A 22,198-nucleotide genomic window follows, 5' to 3' on the forward strand; every position below is an offset into this window, starting at 1 on the left:
GTAGTCCTCTGCCCTCTGTGGAGACTCATGGGGGAGTGGGCAATAAGGGTTTCCCCTCAACAGGAATCTAGAATTTACTCTGAAAGAGGGTTCCAAAATTTAAGATGTGCAGGATGGAACAATTTCAGGTAAAGACAAGGTCTAGGGTATTGGTGTAGATAAGGGTAAAAGGAAGTGAAAATCTTGGATTTGAGAGAGGGTATTCAAATCCTTTGTATAACTCTTTCTTGGACCTCCAAGTACATTCATTCTCCCCTATAGTGCCTTTCTTATTCTAGAACTCACTATATTCTGCCTTATATTTAATTAGGTACTTATGTTTTTTATAATCTCCTTGAGGACAGAGACTCTGTCATATCATTTTACCTCAGAGTACCTTATCCGTAAGTATTTGTTGATTTAATTAATAAGATGAAAGTTTATTTTACACATGAAAAGACTTCTTGTTAAAATATTTTCAAGAGATTTATCCACTCAACCAAATGGTATTTTAAAAGTTTGTTGGACTAGAAATGTGGAGACTAAAATATTAGGCAGATTACTTAGAATTTTACAGCAAATGATTTTGGTAGAACTTTCTAGGGCATAAAATAGAATAAGGGATAGGTTTTCAACCAGTAATTGATAATCTTCCCTGTCTTTAAATATTTAAATATCCTACCTTTCTGGATTGCATTGACTGCTATTGATACTGTTATTTTGGCTGGTTCATGTCAAAGGTTAATGGTGTTGTTTAGTGGTACTACGGCTGGAGAATACAGGAATGGCCAAATTCAGCTTTGCTACAGCCATGAGTTGAAGTCCCTTAGGATGATATATTGATAGGGGACAATAGTAAATGGAAAATCTGTGATTAGCAAATGGTAAATGGAAAAGCTGTGCTTTGCCTGAAAACCCAATGCCAAACTCTCTAGTAAAATGGGTTCGAGAGAGCTCGGCAGAAGCTGACTTCACGTGGGAAGTTACTCAGCATCGTTTCTACCACATTCTCTCGGTTATGAGTGAGTCACTAAGGTTGGCTGAGCTTCAAGGAAGGAGATAGAGACACCATGAGAGTAGCATCAAAGGATTTGTGGACATGGTTCAGACCTAGCTACTCGATGGTTACTTGTACTTCCTTGCACAGTCCCATGTTCCCATCCCTAGAGTTAATAACGGTCTTGTTTTGGTTGTCTAAATCACCTCAGGTACATATTAGTTTTCTATTGCTTTGTGACAAATTACCACAAACTTAGTGGCTTAAGCATTGGTGTGTTGGTCACACAGTGTAACTGGATTCTTCTCCAGATCTCATAATGTTGAAATAAACAGATTTTTAAATATAGATAGATATGTACACACACACACACACACACACACACACATCCATGCATATTTAATTGCCTTAAATCGGGAGAATTTTTACCTCTGTTGGAGTTTTGGGTTTTACATTTGTCTTCTGCAATTGGCACACCTAATGGCAACAGCAAAACACTGAAAGCATTTTCCGTGACATTAGGTGTCGGTGGTGTGATCAGGGAATGGAAAAGGACAACCCCTGACAGCCTAGTTGGCATTTTATAAGCCTTCAGGATTCATTACTGTTTGTTGTTAATTTATGAGTAGTTTATGTCCTACCATAGCATTTTCTATGATTGTGGCATCTATAATATGTTCCTAACTTTTCCCTTCATTTTTTAAATTGTGCATTTCCTTTTTTATTTTATTGATTTCTGCATGGTGTTCTGGGGTTTTATTTTCACTTTAACATTTTTATCTTTAACACACCTCTGTGCTGTAGGCAAATGTGTTCTTCTTCTATTAGATAAGAGAGAAGAATTGATTTCCCTTCGGTCACACTGGGGCACCCCTGGGAAGGGTCCCAGCCCTCCTGATGCTTCATCCAGGGCTCTTCCTTTTCACACAGTGTTCTTTCCATCTGGTTAGTCCTTGCCTCTCCTCTCTCTCCTCACATCCGCTGCTCTCTTTGTCTCTTTCTCAGTCATCGTGATGTGTGTATCCCAGCTTTTTGTGACTTACTCAATTGCAGACCTTAGACCATGAAGTCATACAGCATGCGTTTGTGTCCTGGCTTGGCCCTCTCTAGCTACGTGCCTTTGGACAAATCCGTAACCCCTGTGACTCGTGTCCTCACCTGTAAGGGAGGATAGCCATGGAATCTGTCTCATGGGTGGTGAGGATTACATGGACTGGGATAAGGCACTGCAGCCCTAGCACCGTGATGGGCACATAGAGTTTGCTAAGTGCTAGTGGCTGTTATTATCCTGAAGTGATTATCCCACTTGTTCCCAGCACGTGTGAGTGTCTGTTGTCAGTTCCTAACAAGTTGGGGGATTTTGAAGGAGAATTTGGATGAACTTCATCTTGAGAAAACATCCCGCCCTGCCTCTCTTTCAGTGGTGTGGTGAAGATTTATTTCCACTTTTATCTCATATTAATAGATGTTACTGGGAAAAGCATCCCTTCTGTAATGAATGACATGTCAGCCGTGCCTTGTTAGCTATTTGTAGATGCTAAAGAAGAGGTTTTTAATGAATCGAGAGTCTTCACAATCACATGGTGTACATCAGACTTTCAAAATGCGCTGTTCAAATGACTGTTTCCTTTAAATTTTAATGACGCGTAGGCTAAATCTTAAATACATGAATCTTCATTTTTAAGGAAATTATCATATTGACGTTGTTAAAACGATTTATGGAAGTTTGTAAAGAAAGCATTTTTTTTTTAACCAGAAAGAAATACAGAGGTAATTTATTTGGTTTCTTTAACTGCACTTCATGTTTTTAGTGAGTGATCTACGAGTGTGCTTGGAATGTCACGGTCACTGCATACCCACGCTGGCTTACTCGGTTGTGTGAAACACGGATTCCACGTGGTAGCACTTATTTATAGCGTTAACTGAGCACTGGAACGGTCATTTTAGTTCACGGGTCACTTGCCACAGCAGACATGACTGAAAGTTGATTAGCATTCGAGTTGATCCCTCCAATGAAGTTTCAAAACGTATGCACAAAAACAAGCCAATAAGGAGAACATCCAGCACATAAAATGCCGACACTTATACATTCATGGTATAGTTGAAATGAGCAGCCTGTGTTTTAATGGGAGGGAGAAGGGGCGCCTGGGTGGCACAGCGGTTGAGCGTCTGCCTTCGGCTCAGGGCGTGATCCTGGCGTTACGGGATCGAGCCCCACATCAGGCTCCTCCGCTAAGAGCCTGCTTCTTCCTCCCCCCACTCCCCCTGCTTGTGTTCCCTCTCTCGCTGGCTGTCTCTATCTCTGTTGAATAAATAAATAAATAAAATCTTTAAAAAAAAAAAATAATGGGAGGGAGAAGATGTTCTTAATGTGTACTCTCTGTTTATTTTGGTTTTCCCTTAGCGTCCTCTCTGTTATTATAATTCAGTTCATCTTCTCTTAAGAGAGATACCATATCCTTTGAACCTAAGTGTCACTTTGCTTTTATCCATTAGTATCTCAATCTTTAGTTACAAAGGAAGGGATGAAACATTATTTTCAACCTCATTTGTGAATGCACATCACAAAACAGGTGTTTAGAAAATCATCTAAATAAATAATCCCGTAGATAAATAAGTTGCCTATTCTGATGATAATATTTATTGTAACTATTATGTGCCTCTTCTAAATGCCGCTAATTCATTCAATTCTTTATATCAATCCTATAAGGTAGGTACTATCATGCACTCCATTTTATAGATGAGTTAACACCCAACACATGTAATAACTAGAATCTGAACCCATCTGGGTCATCTGACCTCAATCCATCCTCTTGACCCCTCCGCTATCCTACCTCTTTATTGTGGAGCTTTAAATGAGTATGGTCCAGATAGTATTCCCCTAATTGTTTTCTATTTCCGCTGTCTTTCCTCCTCCAAATTAATCACAGAGTCTTACATTGCAGTACCAGGTATGTAGCTCGCACTTGCTGGTCCTACTGCCAATTTAGAATACTACATTTTATTTTGGGCACTGTATTTTAAATAGAAATGTTGATAAAGAGCTCACAGAGGAAGGTAACCCATATTATACAAAAGTCTGAGAAATCATGGGATTGACACATGTTTATCTTAAACATTTGGGGAACTGTGACATCTTTTTAATATTTGAGGGATTAGCATGCATAAGAGGTGGTCGACAGGTCCTGTGTTACTGCAAGTGCACAGGACAGAGATTCACAGTTGAATTCACAGAGGGACAATTTGAGCTCTACTTAAAAGAGAACTTTCTAACTTGCATTCATCTGATAGAACAGGCCTCTTGTGATGTAATGGCTCTGTCCATTATTAGAAATCTCTAGTCCTCTCATTCCCTGTGAACTGGAAGGGGCCTTCAAGAACAAGAGGTCTCAGAGCAGACTCAGGCTCAGAGTGCCGAAATGAGTTTCTCAAGGTTGGATGGCTAAAAGCTCTGCACAGCTAGTATGGAATTCGGGGCTCCCGGCTCTTGGAGTTTGTTGAGAGTAGGCGAGGAGGAGTGGATTTAGAGATTGCCGGGCGCTTTACACACACTGTCTCATTACACCACGCAGTGCTGTTGGAGAGATCTTTGCCTGGCGTGTGTATGTGGGAGGGAGTGAGGGGGGATGGTGAAGACTGAAATTTCCTCGCAGACACAAAGGCTGTCTTCCTCACCCCTGGATCCCAGGGCTAACACAAGACCTGGCACAGAGGGGAAAGACAATAAGTATTTGTCAAATGCATGAAAGAATGTGTCTTGTTGAATGAATGAATGATATTTGTAAACTCTAGTTTCCTTTGGGAGAAATTCCTTTCCTTTCATTTCAAGATTCAGCTAGAGAGCACAGTTTCCTAATTTCCCCCAGTGAGGTTGGATTATAATATACCCATAAATATTTGTATTCTAGTTGAACTCTTTACGTCGTGACTCAGATGATTTTTTATCAACAATAAGTCTTACAAACATGATTCTTGCTGCGATTAATGATTGTGGTCATCTCCTAATTATTCAGTGCCTGATCGTGGCAAACCGTGGGGTTTTTATGTCTATGTTGGCTAAACTGTTTTATGGCACTCTGAAATCATACCACCCTAATGCAATTTGAGTGGTGGTTTTGCCTCTTAAAATTGACTTGTATGCAGTTTAGACGGCTTTATTCTATGAAAGCTGATAACTTCAAAGTGGAGTTTGAAATTTGCATTCTTTTTTCTCTAACTTGGACATCAGGCTTTTCGAAGTGAAGTTGCTCATCATTGTCTCCACGGGCTTACCTTGTTTAGCTTTTCATTTAATGATATAGCATCTTTTCCAAGAATACAACCCAGAGAAATACTTCTTAATGTTATTATGAGCTTCCTCAGACCAAAGTCCTAGGAAACAGGAAACCATTGGTCCTTTTGTGGTTAGACTAAAATCTTGGGGTGCTCTATTTGCTAGGCTCATAATGTAAGAAAAACCATCAGGACGAATCCTCTAATCCTTCTCCCTTTGGGGAGCTTTGTGGGAATTTAGAGTTGCTGTTTTGTGCAAGTGAAGTGTTGTTCATGTGAAAATGTTTTAGGTTGTGCATGCCTTTTCAGGGTGGATAAAAGCAAGCCCACCAGCGAGGACTGACAGGACTACACTCCGAAGTGCCGCTGAAAACCTTCTGGAAGATTTTAACCTGAGGTTAAATACAACATGACCACGATAGACTCTTGACAGGATAGGTTGTAAAGAGAATGTTTTTTAAGTCTTTGGGTTCATCAATGCCTTCACTGCCCACATTATCCAGAATTAGCAAAGGTAGTGGAAAGTACTGTTATGTGTGCCAAGGCATACACGTACAAGGCTACTTACCTATTGTAATAGCACGAAATTGGAAATAACCCAAATGTGCAAGTTAGAGACTGGTTGAAATGAATTGTGAACTATTTCACATAGCACAATGTTATGCAACCATGAAAAAGAAGGAATCAGCTCTGTATATAATAATACACACTGAACTCCAAGTTGTATCCAGCGTGAAAAGCCAGATGTGGAACAATGTGCATATATAAAATGTTACTCTGTGTTTGTTACTGTGTGTGGGTGTGTGTGTGTGTGTGTATGTTGTGTGTGTGTGTATGGGCCTGCAGCCATGCATTTAAACCTTGAAAGAACACATATTTGTTGTATATGCAGAGATTTGTTGTATATGGAGAGATACATAGAAACTGACAGATATTTGCCTTCAGGAGGGAGACTTGGTAGCTGGGGGCAGACTTGGGAGGGAGATGGACTTTTCATCCTAAATGAAGCACATTTGTTTGTGTCACAAATGCTTGTTACTTATTCAAAGAAAATTCTAATGCTACATGGGAGCCCTTTCTGGCAACTTCCTATCAGATGCATTTGACAAGAATGGACTTAGCAGGAAGCCCAAGTTGGACACTGCTACAGTGTCCAAGGGAACCATGATAAGGGTACATATCAGACCATCTATAATGGCAGGGAAGGAAGCAATGCATGAGAAATCTTATGGGAAAGACTGGAGAGCTGTGGCCAACAGGAAGGGAGAAGAGAGAGGAAGAAGCTAACATAGAGTTGTTGAATTTGGGAGGATTGCTATATAAATGATGCCTTTAATTAAGGGTAGGAAATGAGAATACAAGTAGGCTTATTGGTAGTGAAAAGAAGACATTGTGAATTAGACACTATGAATTTGAAATGATGGTAAAATATCCTGGTGATGTCTAGTAGGCAATTGAGAGATGCTTTAAAAATTATTAAAATGGCTCAAAGGACTCCTTTGGTGTCATTTTCATGGCTCTTTTTGAAGTTTCTAGCATATTCAGATGTCTCCTCTATTCCTTAAGTATGATCATGGTGTAATGGAAAATTTAGGTTTTAGAAATGTTTTAGTTTTGTGGTGACTGGTACAAACAAGATAATTATTTTGTTTTGAACTTTCCCATTACATATGTGTTCTGTACAAAGCAATTTAGGTTATAAACCAATAGAGCTTGTGCCAAGGGAATGAGCCTAATGCTTTGTTCCAATCTCTGGTACATTCTAAAAATATTAAATTAATGGTAAAACTTTTACTGTGTCCATTAACTAATACTCACCGCTAATTTACAGTAGAAGGGTATGTGACAGCCTACATAAATAATTTCTAAAATCACTGTGATTCTTGTCATTACAATTAATACTAAATAAAAAACCCTCTCAGTTTCCAATGTACAATGTACAAATAAGATACTATATATGATTATGCATATGATATGTATGTCATACTATATGTAATTATATATATGATTATATATCCTGTCAACATTTTGTTTTCTAAAGGTGCTGGTTTGCATGCTTATTATTATTATTATTATTATTGTTATTGATATTAATTTACCAGCACCTTTTCTTGCTCATCTTTAAAGAAGATACAAGTATAGATAGGATTGAAATACAACTGAACAGTTGCCCTGATTATTTTTAAGAGGAGAAAAAGTGAGCAGCATGTGAAGCCTTTTCTGCCTATTCTTCTAGGGTAATGTCAGTAAATTCCTTGCTGTTCCTTCATTCTCTAGCAGATGGCTGGAAAGGTAGACAATTTAGTTTCAAATCCTACGTGTGCTTTGTGACCTCGGGCAAGTGACAAAGCTTTCTGAGCCTTACGTTCCTCAAATGTAAAATGGATTGCTACCTTTGGGGTGTGTAGATGCCATCAGATCTTGCATCTTATATAAAAAATGTATTTTATATTTAGCACACACAGGTCCTGGCCTGTTACAATTACTCCATAAGTGGTAATTCTTTAATGTTTTGGACTTGTAAGCTATTTCCATTCCAGATGTGAACGCTGGAGTCATCTCAACTGCTGCCTCATTGTCACGCCTCACAACCGGATGCTCCCCAAGTCCCATTAATTCTGCCTCCGAAAGAGCTATGAACTTTTTCCTGTGTCCTATCTGCTCCTATCTGCTCAGTCTTCACGGCATGCTCCCATACACAGCAGCCCGCTGCCACCCTAACCTCACGTCCTGTCAGGCCTTTTCCAGAGGTTAATGAATCTTCTCCAGGGCATCAGTCTGTTAAGTGTCAGACTCATGATTTCAGCCCAGGCCATGATCTCTGGGCCTGGGATCGAGCCCCTCAACGGGCTCAGTGGGGAGTCTGCTTGGGGGATTCTGTCCCTCACCTTCTGCCTCTCCCTCTGCCCCTCCTCGCTCTCTCGTTCAAATAAATAAATACATCTAAAAAACAGAGAGTCTTCTCCACTGTGACCCAACCACCAAGCTGACCCTCTCTGCGGCTGCCAGCCATCTCTCTAGAATGCGTGATTCCTGGCTCTTCCTGGCTGAAAGCCCGTTAGTGTGTGCTGTCACTTTAAGGTTCAAATCTATACCCCTTAGCATGGTAAAAGGTTTTTCGTAATTACATCTCTGGCTTTGCCTTCTTCTTCCACCCCTGGTTGCCATCTTACACTACTCACAATACCCAGCTCTTATCTTGACCTTTCTTCCTTATGTGTCTCTATGTCCCTTGGTTTGCAGCATCCCTTCCTTCTCTCCCTTCCCCCGGCTCCCTTCCCACAGAAATATGCTCCAAATCTCACTTGCCTCTCACCCTTACTTGTTTGAAAATCACTTCCCAGAAAGCTTTCCCTGAGTCTTTGGTCTTGGTTAGCTGCCTTTCACTGTATTCCAGGGGCACCCTCGGTGCTGACAAGTAGGTAAGGGTCGAGATCTTGAAGGATCTTGGAAGCCAAGCTGAGTGGTTGGAAGATGGCAGGAACCTACTCTGTTGGAGTTAGGTTTACTTATCTGTGCTCCTCATTGAACTGTAAGCTCCGTGAGTACAAGGACTGGGCCTTCCATCTCTCTGTCCCCGAGCTGCCACGTTGCTTGGCATAAAATAAGGCACTCTGTGTTTTCTAGTGAATGAATGAAAGTCCGGTGTTGGAGTCAAATGAAGAGTATAAGTTTTAAACTACAGCGATAGGCATCCTTCAGCACTTTCATCACGTTGCTGTGGCTCCTCTTCCCCATGGTCTTTGCCCATCACTTACGAGTAACACGTTCTGGGCTAGGATTGTGCTTGCCCTTTACAATACAGTCGTGAAGCAGACAGGAAGTGGGGGGACTCAGGGTTAAATGCTAATATATAAGTGGACAAAAGTGCTGTCGAGGTAAGAATAACATGTTGTGGTGGAAAAGTCAAAGTGGAAAACTTCTTAGATGAGATTATCAGGGGAAGTTAGCAAACTGTTTTTCAAACACTTGGGCGCTGAGCTTGAAGAGAAGCTTGCAAACTTGCTAACACTAAGTGAACTGCAAAGAATAACGCAGCTGATTTGTATAGGTTGCCTTTCAGTTTTGAATTCGTTTATGTACCTTCAGGAGTTGTGAAATATGCTTGCTTTATATTGGCAGTCTAAATATCCATGGATTTTGGTCTGCCCTTAAAGTGCTGATCAGTAATTTTTAGGCTTTTTTTAAATACCAGTTTTGGGGGCACCTGAGTGGCTCAGTCGGTTAAGCACCTGCCTTGGACTCAGGTCATGATCCCAGCATCCTGGGATTGAGTCCCGCATCTGGCTTCATGCTCAGCGGGGAGTCTGCTTCTCCCTCCCCTGTTTCTAATGTCTGTAAGCTGTGAATGTCACTTTGTATGGCAAAAGGGACCTTGTAGTTTTGATTGTGTTAAGGATCTTGGGATGAGATTATCTGGGGTTATCGAGTGGACCCAGGATAATCACAGGAGCCTTTATTAGATGGAGGCAGGAGGAATCAGGGAAGATTTGACCATGGAAGCAGGAAGTTGGCTTGATGCAAGGAAGGGACCATGAGCCCTCAGGAATGCAGGCAGCGTCTAGAAGGGGAAAAAAACCAAGCAAATAGATTCTCTTCTATAGCCTCCAAAAGCAATGCAGCCTTTTGGACACATTGATCCTAAACTTCTGACTGCCACAACTGTAAGAGAATAATTTGTTACAGCAGCAATAGGAAACTAATACGATAGGGATTGACCAAACATTAATAACTACAGTTTGAATTCTAAGAAACTTTTAATACTGACTTGAATCCAAAGCTAATTAGTCTTCAAAGAAACAGTGGTTTATTATTATACATGTAATTTATCTATACAAATGGTAGACTAGGATATCGCAGTAAGCATCACGGAAAGCCTTTCTAGGTAGACTCCCTGAGGCCTTTGTCAGATCCTTTTTCCAGGGAGAACAGGATTGGGGAGCACAGCCTGCAGAGGGATGGTCTTTACTTTCTATGGTTTCACTATATCCTTCTACCTTTGGTTTTCCAGTGAACCAGAGACTCTGAGAAGTCACAATTAGGCCCATTACTCTGAAACAAAGTCTTAAAGACAAGATAGTCCCAGAAGATATTAAATAGATAGCTTTCTTTACCACTTTTTATGTAGATTCTAAGACCATATAAATTATACAATGTTGAATTCAGTTGCTTATTTGAAAACTGGATTCTGCCAGCTTATGTGCCTCTCTTTTATTGTGTTAATATTTTATTAAATGCTTTTTGGTAAAATTTTGATTTTAGAGTATTTTGGATTTTTACATTGAAATAAAGGAAAAAATTACATTTTAGAATGTGAGCTCCTATAGAAATACTGTGTATGTAGTGAGAACATTGGTACTTGACTGCATTGAAATCTGTGGTTCCTTTTTTCATGAAAACCAATCGGAATTTATGTTTTATTTATATTTAATACTCGAAGGCAATAAAAAAAACATTAGGTTATAGAGGGAAGTCAAATTAACATGGAAAATGACTTTGTTATGAAGCCAATATTCTTTCGTCAAGAAGTAGGTTTCGTGGCCTGCCAACCTAATCTTAAGCAGTGTCATCGAAGCTCAAGAATTATGGAAGTAAGATTTGCATAGCTCTCTTCTGCTCAGACCATCCCATCCCATCTCACCCAGTGATCAGAAGACTTACTTCATTAGCTTCTGTGGACATCGTAGGTCATTTGAGCAAGGGGACCACATTACTCATCTAATGTGAATTTGATACGGGAGAGGGCAGTTAAAGGTCAGACACTTGGGTCCTGGTAAGTGTGGTCTGTGAGCTGAGTTCCAGCTAAGGGTTAAATGGAGTCTAAATACATCAGGGAAGACTAAGACACCCAGGTCCCTCACCTCCGTCCTTAGTTCCTTGAAGGGTTTTCTTGTTCCTGATGCTTGGGTACAGTTTTTTTTTTTTTTTAATTGTGAAAAATTTCAAATATACACAAACTCAAGGTAACTGTGAAGCCCCGCATCCCCATTGCCCAGCTGCTACTACTATCTTGATGTAGCCAACACTTGCTTCATCTAGTCTCTCTCTTCCCTATTTTATCTGGAGTATTTTAAAGCAAATCTTTCCCATCGTTCTACTTGACCCCTCATTCTTCACTCTACTTCTTTCCCATTATCCTTCTCAAACAAAGCCTGTGAAAGAGAAAGATTTATTGAATTGCCTATAGTTACTCAAGTCAGTATTTTACAGTGAAAAAAATCTTTTATTTTTATTTTATTTTATTTGCTGTAACAGTACTGTTACTGTCTTATTAACTCCTGTATAAGAAGTATATTAACTTACTGTAGACAACTCATCTGGCTTTTACATTTGTTTTTTTTCCCTTCAGTATGTTGTAACAAAATTAATTCCATGCTTAACTCACAGAAATGATTGGAGAATCAATGAGATATTGCCTTTTTGCCATGTTTGTAGTCAAGTATTCCTGTAGATAAGAAGACAGACATATTCTTGGCAAAGATGTTCTGCTCTTGTCTAGAGGTCTTTTTCCTTTCTATAATTAGTACATTTCTCAGAATAGTAGTTTTACATATTTACAAAAAAACTTCCATCAGAATCTATGTTGTCAATACTTACACTTTTTTGTGGAACCTTGTCACAAGTGAGTAATGTTTCATTTTATGCTACAGAATTCTGCATCGATTATTTATACCAAAGTTTAGGCAATTACTTGATTTATAGTTTGATTTTTGAAATTAGTATTACATATACAGATGATAAATAACTTCTCCTCAGGAGAGGAAGCAGCATTGGGGTAGACTTCCCCGTGTCATGACTAATGCCTCTCTCTTTATTCTGAGAGCATGTTTGATACTTCCTCGTCTACATTACAGGAATGCCCACAAAAATCAGTAAGTTGTTATTCAGCCAGCATGACTCATCCATTGGAAAGATGGTCAGCCAAAGCCAGAAAGGTGGAATGACTTTCAAAGATCCTCTTTAACTCTCAGTGAAGGGTGTGGATGTGTGTTTGTGTATAAATCTAAACGTGGCTCTAAACAGACATCTGAGAAGATTTGTAGATCTTTCTGAAAGGGAATAGGAAGACCTCAGTTCAACTTCCAGGCAATATGATTTAGGATCCTGTTGACAGGGCACACTGCCTGCGTAGCAGAATTTCTTTATAAATTCCAGCAGTAGATTAATCATGAGGCTCTTGAGTGTATATGAATTACCTGTCACCCTCAGTCTTATTGTTAGTCCATTACATCTTTAGATGTTATTTTACATCATTTGAGATATGGTTTATGCTCCAAGATTGTATGGAACAACTCTCTTCATGAGCACTTAATGCAGATTCCACAGTGTTTGTAGCTATATAATGAATGTTTATGGTATTACATCAGTACGATACGGTCTCTTTTTAAACTAAAATGCTGTTATTCGGTTGATTTAAATTATACTATCTGGCTCCTTCTTTGGTTTTGGTGCCAAAAATGCATTTGTTGTGACATGGTACTTTTCTTAGTCTTCCATTAAAATTCAAGCACCACTGGGAGAAAATATGCACTGAACCTTTATCATCTATAACACTTCAAAAAAAATTACTTTTAGGTCAGCAGTTGTCATCTTAGAAAATAGATGGGACTTGAGGCGACTGGGTGATAAAAATAGGGAAATATTGACCCCAGAAGGAAAAGGAGTCAGTCTATGCAGGACTTGTAAACTCAAATGCCTCCAGGGTCCACTTGGGAGTACAAGTGTATGAAGTGGCAAGTTGAAGAAAATAGGTTTAAGCTACTTGTGCTGTGAAGAGCAAAGTACATGTCTAAAGTGATGGATTTTAACTTCTTGTCATTGTTGTGGTTTTACAACACAGCACTGCAGGGTTCAAACAGAATGGCCGAACAAAAACATCAGAGGTCATCATTTTGGGACCTCTGTTATATCACACGGGGTGCTGTAGGTGGTAAGCTCTTTCTGATGGATCCCATACGAAGGAATACTGTTAGGGACAGATGGAAACACTGGAAATTTGGGAGCAGAAGGGTGCTGAAAAGGAAGATAAGGAGCCATAAAAATTAAGAGCGCTTTCTTTTCTTTCTTTTTTTTTAAGAGCGCTTTCTTTACATTCCTTAGACCAGATCCTAACTTGACTAATGGCAAAGCTGGATGCTTCCACAACCTTCATGACTGATAAACAGAGTTGCACATCAGAATCACCGGTCTAGCTTTGCCAAACCACAGATTACATCGAAAATAATCCATGCCTCCCTCCAAAATAAGATTTTGGTGCCCCAAGTCTGCTTTGGAGCATGATTGTATATTTTGGAAATACCCTTGGCCTGATTCAGGTGCATAGACGTAGTTGAGGACCTGTGCTCTTGGAAGTAGAGGTTCCCAGGGTACTATTTGAAATATGGGAGTAAGTATCTCTACTCTCATAAGAGTCACTTAAGATGAAGGACTACATTACGGTTTGGCACATTTAAGTCTCCAGAGTGAATTATTTCATTTCAAAAAAGAAGAATGAAAAAAATGCAACATACATAATTTAAGAGTTGTTACAGATATTTGAGGGAGGATGAAGAGCTGAGTATTTTAAGACTGAGCAGTTGGCAACTTCAGGTGTGACAAACCTAGTGGTAAAGAGACATAATTACACCTGAATTGGCTTTAACAAAAGTCAAATTATATCCCATAAGTTATAATAAACACAGGCAATAAAAAATTATTATAAGTACAACTAAACTTTCTGTTTGTTCTGCTGTCCAAGAAAGGCTTCTTACTGCATATGGATTTTCATTTCAATCAGATAGTTCAGGATTAATCACTGATGATAAAAAAATAAATACTGCATTTCATAAAAATGGAATCACACAATATGTGGTCTTTTGTAACTGGCTGCTTTCATTTAGCATGTTTTTGAAGTTCATCCATGTTGCAATGCTGTCAATCTCTTTTTTACTCCATGTATTTATTTAAATTTTTCCTTTTTTCCTTTTGCAGCTCTCTCTCTAGAAAGTGATCTTGGTTTTGAATTTCAAGTTGGGATATCAAGTTAACTTTGTAAATGAATTTGGGTTAAGAAACTGATTTGATTTAAATAGGTGAACTAGGTAGTTGTTAACAAGCATGGCATTAATTTTTTTTATGTCAGACCTCGTTTTATTTTTTTAGTTAAAAAGTTGTTTCAATTAATTTCTTTTATCTGAGTGAGTATAGTTGACACACAGTGTTACATTAGTTTCAGGTGTACTGCATAGTGATTGGACAAGTTTATACGTTACGCTGTGCTTGCCAGCAGGGTAGCTCCCATCTGTCACCATCCAGCACTATTACAGTGTCATCGACTGTATTCCTTATGCTGTGACTGTTATTCCCATGACTTATTCCGGAAGTAGAGACAAAGTAGGTTCGTTGTTGCCTACAGCTGGGGGTGGAGCCAGCTTTGGAGGAAAATGGGGAGTTACTGTGAAGGGGGTTCCTTTTTGGGGTTGTGAAAACGTTCTAAAACAGATGATGGTGACGGTTGTATAATGCCGTACGTACGGACGGACGCTAAGAACCATCGAATTGTACCATTTAAGCAGATGGATTGAGGTATTGTGAATTGTATCTCAACAAAGCTGGTCTGAAAAAATAAAAAAGTAGAGTAAAGTGTATACAGTTTAAAAAAAAAAAGGACTGCTTAAGGCAAATATGATCACTTTGTTGTAAAGAACCTTGGATTAGAAATAAGAATTTCCTAACGGAAAAAGTTGTGAGACATTTAAAATTACTACAAGTTTTCAGAGTTTCCTTCATTGCAGAATCAAAAATCTAAGTTAAAAGAAGAAACTCTCTGTCGGGCTCGTTTCAGCGTGGTACCTAGTAGAGAGGGCGTGCCGAGCTCTTTCAGTGTCGTACCGCGGTCTGATGCGCTTCTCCTCGGTCAGCCTTCTGCCGCCTTCGATTCCTGCCGGGGGTGAGGGGAGAGGTAGTGCGGTGAAACGGGCACAGTTTCTTTTCCTCGTCTGTTTGTTGATATTTTCCCAATATCTTCTAAGGAACGGCTCATTATCATTATTCCCATTTTGGTGGTTTCTAGTCAGTGACGATTTTGTTGGCAAAATGCTTCCAGATCACGTTATTTTTGACTGTGGACACACGTATAAAAGAAATGCATATATTATAGACGAAATCTGTACATGTGCCCACAATTTCTGTCAGGGCCGAGACCTGGGATGCCGATACTTCCTGAGCTTGGGTTTCCTCGCAGACACGGTGCTGAACGCTCTCCTGGGTCGTCTCACTCACCCCCACCACACTCCGTAGAGCCCGGAGTTCGTGCTTTCTCCTCCCTCAGCGGGTACCGCGCCGAGGCTCACAGAGTGGAGGGAACATGGTTCACAGCCGCACCAGTAGGAAAGGATGCTGTTGGTCTTCATTCAAAAGTGGGTCTGACTCCAGAGTGCAGGCATTGAATCATTTTGCTGTTACATTAATGGCTTCTAATTGGGAATTTGCAGATTAGCGATTCCCTGGAAGTCACTTGTCTACAGAAACTTCCGTCATTTTTTAGCATCATAACAATGTAGTGGGGAACAGCAAAATATCTTTAGGGCACTGGTTCTCAAACATACCTGAACTTTGCAATTAGCTGGAAGTTAAAAAAAATGAAATAAAACTGGTGGCTGGGTCCCTCCTATGTTCTGAGATAATTAGTATAGAGTGTGGCCTGGACATTGGGATTTTAAAAATTCTCCCAGGTGATTTGAATGGGTAGCCAACTTTAAGAACTCCTGCTTTAAAACAATGCAGAGTTTTAAGTTCTGAATTCCCATCCTTCTGTTAGTAAAAATAAATAAATAATGTTTTTATTACAAAAGTACAACATATTTGCTTTAGAAACCATAGACAAACTGAAAAAATTACAATTATAATTATCTGTAATCCCTTCAGTGAAAGATGACCCATACAGTGTTTGTGGGGGGTTTTCTGTGCATGTTTATGTATTTAAAGTCTTAACTATAATATTACTTTTCTATAGAATTTTACATATTTAATGCCAGACCTATATACTTTACTAGACTGAAAAATTCTCAGTTCTTATACACACATAATAGTGTTGTTGGATTAATACTTCCAGGCCAGTAATTCTCCATATGGAGCAATATGTCTGTTAATGGAGAGTTTGTGTTTTATTTGAGGCAGCATTTAGGAAAGTGATTTAGATGCCTCTCCTTTGTGCTCATCTTCTACAGCTCTTTTTCAGACAAGCAAACCTTGGTTTACTTTCTTGTCTCTTTTCTAGATTATGAAGGCAAAACCCATGTGGTTTGTACCCCTGGGCTCTGGCATGCAGTGCACGCTCAGTAAACGCTGGGGGGGGGGGTGCGGGGGGAGAACAGGCAGAGTGTTCCAGGGTCTGAGGTCGAAGTGGTAGTTAGAAAACTGATTACTGAAATAAGTTCAGATGTGTCTGAAAAGAATTATTTGGGGATGTTGGGGTGGTGGGAAGAGAGGGTAAGAGTAAGGTTAAGGTAAGGACAGGGGTTAGAGGACACTTTAAGATAGGTAAGCTGCAGATCCTTCAAGAAAGGTAAAAAGTCCTCTAGACTTCCTGGCCTTGGTTCTGCTGCCCCTGTCCATCCCCCACACCCCTGCCAGTCTCAGACAGCTCTCCCTGGGAATAGCCCCCTCCCCACACCTCTATCTTTCCATCTCCCCACCCTACTCACCTGTCATAATAAAAAGGCTGAGTATATTGATACTTTCAGAGTGAGAACCAAATAATTTTCAGAGTTTGCCACTTCCCAAATATTTTCCTAATGAAGATTTGATTGAGAAGTCATTGTAGTGTAATGGGGCTCAGTTAGGGTACAACCAAAGCCTGTCAGCTAACAACTGTGACTGTCCCATTTTTTCCTGCAAAGGTGGAGGATGAGGAAGAATTTAAATAAAAGGGCGGGGGGGAGGGGAAGACTCAGAGCTTTGGTGGGCTGGTGAGAGATTACCCCAGAGGAGAAAGGGCCAATCTGGGAGACCTTACAGGTTTGGTTGGTAAGCCAGCCTTGTCATCATCTGGGCCCAGACAACTCCAGGCTGCCTGAGGAGGTATTTTTGATACTGAAAGCACAAAGCCAGACTTCTCTGTGTCACATGATTTACGAAGGATTTTCTTTTTCATCCAGACTTCTTATAATGTAACTATAATCAGTAGATTTCTTAATCATCCTTGATTACAAGGCCTGTAAATCAAAATTACTTATAAGTTCTTTTTGGCTTGTAAAAACAACTTTTCTATTATGATCTTTATTTGCTTATTATTGACCATTTTTAAACTTGTTTTTGTTAAAAAAGAGAAATTGCAAAAGTACACATTTTACTTCATTAGCATATAAGGTACATGCATGATTTACGTTGCTGAAATTTTTTAGGATTTGAGGCATTTATGTAGTTCCGAAAGCCATAAGAAAAGTTTGAAGCTATTTCTCTATTCTTTTTTTCTCCCCTTTTTATTGAATTCACAGCGACTTTCAAAGAACACAAAGGCATTAAAGATAGTTAAAACCATCAGACATTCTGCTTTACTTCAAATTCTACAAAAAACAAAATCAAAGAATAAAATAACAAGCCTGATTTATTTATCTGAATAAGACTTGTCTCACTCTAAGATCATAATGAAAGCGAGGGAATCCTTAGAGTTACATCATATAGTATAGCAAATAACTAAGTAACTAACTAAATAAATAAAAGAAATGCTAGCAGTGATACTTATTCAGATAAATATCAGATTTATTCAGTCAGTCCAGTGAAACTGGGAGATTTCTGGAGTGCCGGGCCGGTCGTCAGAGCCAGAAGAGTATTATGATTTAATGGTATCTTTTCTGCTGCATTTGATGAGCTGGCCTAGAAAAACATTTTGAAGCAATAAAGCATCCATTTGGCTCCTAAGTAATGAGGGAGGCAGTGCTCTTTCATTAACTATTTATTCAGGAAGAGAAGTGACCAACTGCTAATAAGCTTTATCCAAAGAGAGTGGTGGAAAACAGAAGAAGATGCAGAAGTGAGGTTCTGTTCAATTTCATATGCAATTAACAAATCCCCAAAGCTGAGCGGTTGGCACTCCTCCTCCATGTGACTTCTGGCCGGCTGTATTTAAGTGCGAGTGCCTGTCAGATGCATGAAAGGCCCCTTGGTTTAAGGAAGGACTGTGCAGTCTAAACCAAAGACAGAAGAAAGGAGGCAATGAGCGGTGAGTAGCTAAGACTGGGCTGATCTCTATGGTTTTGAATAATGTACTCATTTCCTAAGATGAGCAGTAGTGATTGAGGCTTGCTGGTTTACTCCTTTGGGGAAGAGTTTCTTTTGTTTTTAGATGATTATTGCTTTTTCATGACTTCAGAAATCTGCTCCATAATGTAATATGTAGATTGTCACTTGATCAAATGACTTCTAACCTGAGAAATATTCTTATTGGGTAAGTAAGTAAGTGTATGACTTATTATTTAGAGGTAGTTTCGAGGTATGCGTGTAAAATTTGCTCTCCTTCCACGAGTAAATAAACGGTCCCTTCTTTCCGGTGAATGCTTAGGACTTCGCAACTTCCAGATGACAACCAGAATGCTGTATTCACACATAAATAGGGGCTTCTTTCAAGTCATTTCAGAACCTCACTTTGAAGCACAGTCTTCATTTCACTTGCCTTAAGCCTCTTAATACAATTAATTTGCATTCTTTGGTGACATGAAAAAGAGATAAAAGTCACAATTGTTTTCTTCCCTTAAAGCCAACTGAAGGACTTTTATGTTAATTCTTCTGCTCTGCTCTCATAAAAAGTAGTAGTAGTTCTATACAATGGGGAAAATATCCTTCATATGTAAATCATATTAAAATAGATAATGGAAATGATCTGTAAATCCAGCGTTATTTAATAACAGAATATTCCTGATATTATCACGAACCGATTATGAATCACTCAATATTGCATTCCTTTGGTTTTCAGTTTTTAAATTTTAAACTGTGTATGAATTCTAAGCTTACTATGAATTATTGTAAAGTATATTTAAAATCAATTTTCAAGATACATTCCATGAAATAAGAATACATTGTTTATTTGGGTCCATAGCCTTTGGTACTGAGCTAAAAAAGCCTAAGTGAGGAGCATGAGATTAAAGACAAGAAACGCCCCCTTAGAATTTTTCTTTCCTAGACCCCATTGTATCATACTCAGAGAACTAAACTCATTTATGTTACAGAGACACTTACTGTCTTCATCAAGGAAATAAGGACTCCGAGATTAGAAATGGAATTTCCTTGAATGATTGATTGCTAGGTTTTGCAATAATCTGTCTTGTTGGTTATTAACAATCATTAGATTGAATTACCCCTTTCAGATAATCACTCCATTCAGAAGACTAATGCTGTGTGCTGAGAACAGGAAGGAGATGGAGGATTGGATGAGCTCACTGAAGTCTGTACAGACCAGAGAACCTTACGAGGTAAAGTAGCATCTTCTTCTGGCGCCTCCTGGTCTTAGAGAATCAATGTCATCCAAAGAGCTAAAGCTATATTCTGCAAAGAAAAGTATGTGTAGACTCATTAAGCAACTTGCTTACATCTGACATGGACTTTCTTTTTTTCTTTTCTTTTTTTTTATTTAATGTGTTTTCTTTTTAGAAACCACGGGTTGGAATTTTAATCCTAACTGAATGCATTCCAGAGGTTCACTATCTATCGTCTTGTTCTGTTGTTTGGCAAATCTGTGTTAATGTCTTGTTTCTAGGTGGCCCAGTTTAACGTGGAACATTTCTCAGGGATGCATAACTGGTACGCCTGCTCCCATGCCCGACCCACTTTCTGTAACGTGTGCAGAGAGAGTCTTTCCGGAGTCACCTCCCATGGCCTGTCCTGTGAAGGTACCGTAGCACTCAGCCAGCACTGACCACGCTGGGAACACACTGCCATCCGTACTGCTGTGCAGGGAACAGAAACATCAGCTCAGGAAGACATTTCCCTTGGGTGGAAGCAGGAGCTGGGAGCACCTCAGCGGGAACAGAGCGTTACCGTAGCTTCCAGTGGAGCTCTGTACACATGGGACTAGCTTGGGAGATATTTTTGCTGAGGGAAAGATGATACAAATCATTGGAAAGGAAGTAGAAATCAAAATGTTGCATTTCACTCTTGAGGAGATAGCCCCTACTGTTTAAAAACATCCCTAGGCTTTGTCTGTCTTTCTGGTTTTCTAGTCTTCCTTTTCTGTTCTGACTAATTACAGAGAACAAAACTTTCCGTGAGGATGGTAGCTCTTTGACAGAATTTCCGATTGCTATTTCTATTTCACTGTTTTAAATGTTTTCTTTTACTTCACTTTCTGTTTAATTTAAATGGATGCCATCCTTTTAAATTTCTTTCATGTTTTCTAAAAATAAGGCCAATGCTCTTGTTTTCATTATAGGATTTTTGGATTGGTTTTTGTTTTTTTTTAAACAAAAAAGGCAGTGACCAGTAGAAGCAAATATACTAATAATTACCAAGAGAAAACTCATAACTTCTTCAGATTTATTTAATTCCATACCTCAGTGATCACACTATTGGGTTCTACTTTCTGAACTAGATCTAATACTAATACTAGCTTTTTTCTCTAATACAAAAAAATCTTAATTTTGACTATAACTTTATTATACTTTAATAATATAATAGTAATAGAATCCCAGTTTTCATTCATTTTAAGGTATCAAATCAAATATGTCGTAATTTCAGCTATTTAATATGATAGAGCACAGAGGTGAAGAACAGAGCTTCTCAGTTACACCCTCTTGGTTCCGGTTCCACTCCCAGCATTACAAACGGGGACCAGGAGAAGTAGCTCCACTCTTTTTGAACTTCGTTTCCTCATCTGCAAAATGGGGATAATAGTCATCTATATCTCACAGACAGTATGAAAATTAAATGGGAGAATATATACAAGGAAACTACCTTTCTAGAGATGAATTGCAGAAGGTTTAACTGTGCTAAGAAATCCATCGAGTAAATAATTTCAGATTGCATCATGGCCTGAGGCATTAAAATTCATGAAAATGAACATTTGGAAGAAGCATTACACTTTTTTTTTTTTTTTAAGACTTAAAGCGTGGCTGCAAACTGGGTGTAATTGCTCTTTATGACTTTAGTAATCTGCAGGGGTTCCTGTAGCTCTGAGTTACTCTTACCAAGTGTGTAATACTCTGAGGTGTTATTTTGAAGGTTTTTTTTGTTGCCTCCTAGCCTCTCATTCCAAAAATTCTAAAAAAGATATCAGATTTGAGATGCTCTGTGGTACTGTTCTGATTTGAGAGTTATGCGTTATTAAATATATTTAGTTGTTTGTGTATTGAGTTTAAACTGGGATGACTAAGTATTTTTCCAAACCTTTTAAAAGAAAAATGAAAATTGCACTAGCTGATGAGAATAAGAAACTTAAAAATCTTCAAATAAATTTGTTATTGTTCTGTTAATAATGTAGTCTTCCTGACTTTTTAATGTCACAGTTACTGTATTTTTAAATTATAGTTTTAGGAGAATATATGTTAGTACTCATTTTCTCTGCTGGTTAAAAAATTTTAAATCTTCTGTTGTGTCTTGCCCATTGGTATTGTTAGAACTGCAGCAGAAGGTTTTAAAAATCCCAAGGGTTTTATGAGTGTATAAAGAAGTTACCTTTTTATTTTATGAGAATGTGGTTACTTAGGATCATTTTCTTGTAATCTAAGTTATACTTAAACTTTAGAAACTCCCACCAAATCTGAATAAACTGCTTGCTTGATAAAAACAAAAGACATAGGATGCAAGGGGCTTTGAAAGATATAGCAGAGATGCAAATACAAGAAAAATTCGTTCAACAGTGACAATGAATAACTTCGCATTGGAATGAATTCAGTTTCCAGCAAGTGAAGCCATCACTAAATTTACTTAATCTTTCTGCCCTTGTCTTTCACAGTAAAACAAGCCTGTACTGATTTGTCT

General features: G+C 38.9%; 1 protein-coding gene across 6 annotated transcripts in view; it reads left to right on the forward strand.

The window, feature by feature from the left end:
- The window catches only part of DGKH (diacylglycerol kinase eta), a 173,796-nt gene that overhangs the window by 81,270 nt on the left and 70,328 nt on the right, over positions 1 to 22,198 (forward strand). For all 6 annotated transcript variants that reach the window (XR_015725943.1, XM_087865120.1, XM_045811125.2 and 3 more), the window contains exons 5-6: positions 19,591 to 19,695; positions 19,980 to 20,112. Coding sequence is in view for 5 of the 6 variants with exons in the window: in XM_087865120.1 (XP_087721246.1) it covers positions 19,591 to 19,695; positions 19,980 to 20,112 (238 nt within the window). In the remaining variant the exon portion in view is untranslated. The remainder of the gene's footprint in view (positions 1 to 19,590; positions 19,696 to 19,979; positions 20,113 to 22,198) is intronic.

This window comes from Ursus americanus, chromosome 10 (genome assembly GCF_024610735.1).
Source record: "Ursus americanus isolate L20-20 chromosome 10, mUrsAme1.1.p, whole genome shotgun sequence".
Lineage (NCBI taxonomy): Eukaryota > Metazoa > Chordata > Mammalia > Carnivora > Ursidae > Ursus > Ursus americanus.